The 3294-nt window shown below is 61.9% G+C and overlaps 1 protein-coding gene across 1 annotated transcript; it reads left to right on the top strand.

The window, feature by feature from the left end:
• Positions 1 to 402: 402 nt before the first annotated feature.
• Positions 403 to 2627, top strand: SLC25A1 (solute carrier family 25 (mitochondrial carrier; citrate transporter), member 1; the record flags this gene model as incomplete). Its single annotated transcript, XM_010142610.1, has 6 exons — positions 403 to 531; positions 798 to 897; positions 1123 to 1261; positions 1747 to 1831; positions 2001 to 2105; positions 2512 to 2627. Coding segments are annotated over 6 exons (674 nt in total), but the record flags the coding sequence as incomplete, so codon positions are not given.
• Between the last annotated feature and the right edge of the window lie 667 nt (positions 2628 to 3294).

A 3294-nucleotide genomic window follows, 5' to 3' on the forward strand; every position in this document is an offset into this window, starting at 1 on the left:
CCAGGCTGTAAATGGGCTCCTGCTGGCTCTGGGCAAGTAGTGCTGGGCCTCGTGCAGCGCCGCTGGGCTCCATCAGTTTATAAACCGCCATGCTGGCAGCTCGGCTGTGGGGCTCTGGAGGGGGAGAGGTGCCTTCAAGGAGGAAAGGATGCTGGAACAGCGGCCATGGGCGTGGATTTGCCTGGTTTCCCCCCTTTGGCCCATCCCCTCGCCAGCTCTTGCTGTGGCCAGACAGCGATGCCTGTGCAGGATGCCAGGTTGGCGCAGAGCTCTGCTGCTGTGTGAAGTCCCCAGGGGTCTGTCGAGGACAGGGACCTGGTAGTCCAGAGGTCTGCTGGGGTCAGCTGTTGTGGAGCCAGCAGCAGCCACGCTGGGCAGGCTCAGTGCTGCTCCTGGCCTCAGTGTCCCTCCTCTCTTGCCCAGGTGGCCTGGCTGGAGGGATCGAGATCTGCATCACATTCCCCACCGAGTATGTGAAGACACAGCTGCAGCTGGACGAGAAGTCACACCCTCCCCGCTACAAGGGCATCGGTGAGCACATGGCCAGTGCCCTGCTCCAACCTGCCAGCCTCATTTGGAGGCCCCCAGGGAGCCTAGCTGGAGCAGGGGGGGTGAGCAGAGGGGGTGGCACAGTGGCCCCCAGCATGATGGGTGATGGCAGCACCGCTGTGTTTTGCCACAGGGGACTGTGTGAAGCAGACTGGGAGCCTAGCTGGAGCAGGGGGGGTGAGCAGAGGGGGTGGCACAGTGGCCCCCAGCATGATGGGTGATGGCAGCACCGCTGTGTTTTGCCACAGGGGACTGTGTGAAGCAGACTGTCCGTGACCATGGCATCCGAGGGCTGTACCGGGGACTCAGCTCTCTGGTGTACGGTTCCATCCCAAAGGCTGCTGTCAGGTAGGTGCCCCCATGGCGTGGGGTGAGTTGGAGGGGACCCCGCGCAGCAGCATACAAGGGGGTGGGTTTGCCCTCAGGGTTCCCAGCGGCATTCTGCTGGGTGTTTTCCTGGACGTGGAGGGTTTTCTCACAGGGTGTGCGGCTGCTCCTGGAAACAGGCCCAGAGCAGGGGGGTGCAGCCCCCTGACCAGGCGTGCAGGGGTTGACATGGTGGCCCCTTTGCAGGTTTGGGATGTTTGAGTTCCTCAGCAACCACATGAGAGATGAGCAGGGACGGCTGGACAGCACGCGGGGCCTCATCTGCGGGCTGGGTGCCGGTGTGGCCGAGGCCGTGGTGGTGGTCTGCCCCATGGAGACTATAAAGGTGGGTGAGAGGCAGCCACCAGAGTGCCCCCACCCTGGCACCCCTCCCTGCGCTGGATCAGGAGAGAACGAGACCCGGGGATGCTCAGCTTTTGGCAACCTGAGGGCTGTGTGAATTTGCTCGAGCTGGGTTTGTAGGGGAGGAGCTCATGCTGGAAAGGCTCATGGAGAGGTCAGGTCTGGTGGTCATGGCCATTCTCCTGCTCTAGGGAGGAGTCCCCAACCCAGGAGCCATCCCGCCACCCATTTCAGTACTGTTAAAACCCACGCAGTCGCTTGCAGAGGCAGTTTCCCAGGTTTTCCTCTGCAAAATGCACTGCTGGCCGTGGCTGCAGGCATCCACCACAGTCTCACCTGGCATTGCCTGACCACAGAGGTTGGCTTTGATCTTGGGACCATCTCCAGAGCGAGGCGGGAGGTGGCTGGTAGCCCTTTGGGGCCATCACACCTCGCCTCAGGCAGGACAAGCATGTTGTCTCCCTGCAGGTGAAGTTTATCCATGACCAGTGCTCTCCCAAGCCCAAATACCGCGGCTTCTTCCACGGTGTCCGGGAGATCGTTCGGGAACAGGGTGAGTCCCAGGGCCCAGGGAAGTGGCCCCCCGATCCCCTGGGTACCCCCGCACTGGGGGGACAGGCAGGAGGAGGTGGATGGGTACAGCCTGGGGCCAGTGGCCTCGGGAGGTTTTTCTCTGCCTGGCTGAGGGTGGTGCTCCCCTCCAACGCCCTTTCCTGCTGCAGGACTGAAGGGGACCTACCAGGGCTTAACTGCTACCGTTCTCAAGCAAGGGTCAAACCAGGCCATCCGCTTCTTTGTCATGACCTCCCTCAAGAACTGGTACAAAGGTACAGTGCTCCTGTCCACCACGTCACCCCAGCGGCACCACTGGGCTCCCTCAACCCATTCTGGGTACCTGGGCTTGGGCTTCCCATCATCACACCCTCCACTTCCGATGGCTCAGTCTCTCGTGATGGAAGAAGATGAAAGCTAAGGCAGGAGAGTCCCAGCTTGTGGGGCTGAAGGGTCCTGGTGTTCAGGTGTCACCTTCACACCCACCCTGAGCCCCTCAGTGCTGTGTGGGCTCTGTGGGGCCAGTGCTGCGGGATGGTCCCCTCTAAACGCCTCAGTCCCCAGCTCAACACAGCACAAGCCTCGGCCGTGAGCAGACAGACCTGGGATCTTTCTTGTGGGCTCCCTCAGGGATGCTGTGCTTCATCCCCACACCACCACTCAACCTCTCCTCCTTCGCAGGGGATGACCCCAACAAGGTCATCAACCCCTTCGTCACGGGGGTGTTTGGAGCCCTCGCCGGAGCTGCAAGCGTCTTCGGCAACACCCCCTTGGACGTGGTGAAGACCAGGATGCAGGTACAGCACCGGGGCATGGTGTGGCACTGCTCTGCCTGCAGTGGGCTGGGCTCACCTGCTGTTGGGGAGCTGTTTTGTGCAGCCTCTGGGGCAGGCACCCAATGTCAGCAAGGTTCAGGAGATGCCTGGGGACGCTGCCCCTTCACATCTGGGCTGTGGGGGTGCTGCATGGAGGTGGGGATGTGCCGCCTGCAGTGGGCTGGGCTCACCTGTGTTTGGGGAGCTTTTTTGTGCAGCCTCTGGGGCAGGCACCCAATGTCAGCAAGGTTCAGGAGATGCCTGGGGACGCTGCCCCTTCACATCTGGGCTGTGGGGGTGCTGCATGGAGGTGGGGATGTGCCTGCCAGGTTTGGTGTCCCATAGCAGCAAAGGGGGATCGGTTCCTTCTGGCACACCCCCAGCTCTTTGCCTCCTCCATGGGAGCTTTTTTGTGCAGCCTCTGGGGCAGGCACCCAATGTCAGCAAGGTTCAGGAGATGCCTGGGGACGCTGCCCCTTCACATCTGGGCTGTGGGGGTGCTGCATGGAGGTGGGGATGTGCCTGCCAGGTTTGGTGTCCCATAGCAGCAAAGGGGGATCGGTTCCTTCTGGCACACCCCCAGCTCTTTGCCTCCTCCATGAAATCCCGCTGGATGCACCCCTGGCTCCAGCCTCTGATGCTGCTTTTC

The sequence above is a fragment of the Buceros rhinoceros genome, unplaced genomic scaffold, assembly GCF_000710305.1.
Source record: "Buceros rhinoceros silvestris isolate BGI_N320 unplaced genomic scaffold, ASM71030v1 scaffold42998, whole genome shotgun sequence".
Classification (NCBI taxonomy): Eukaryota; Metazoa; Chordata; class Aves; order Bucerotiformes; family Bucerotidae; genus Buceros; species Buceros rhinoceros.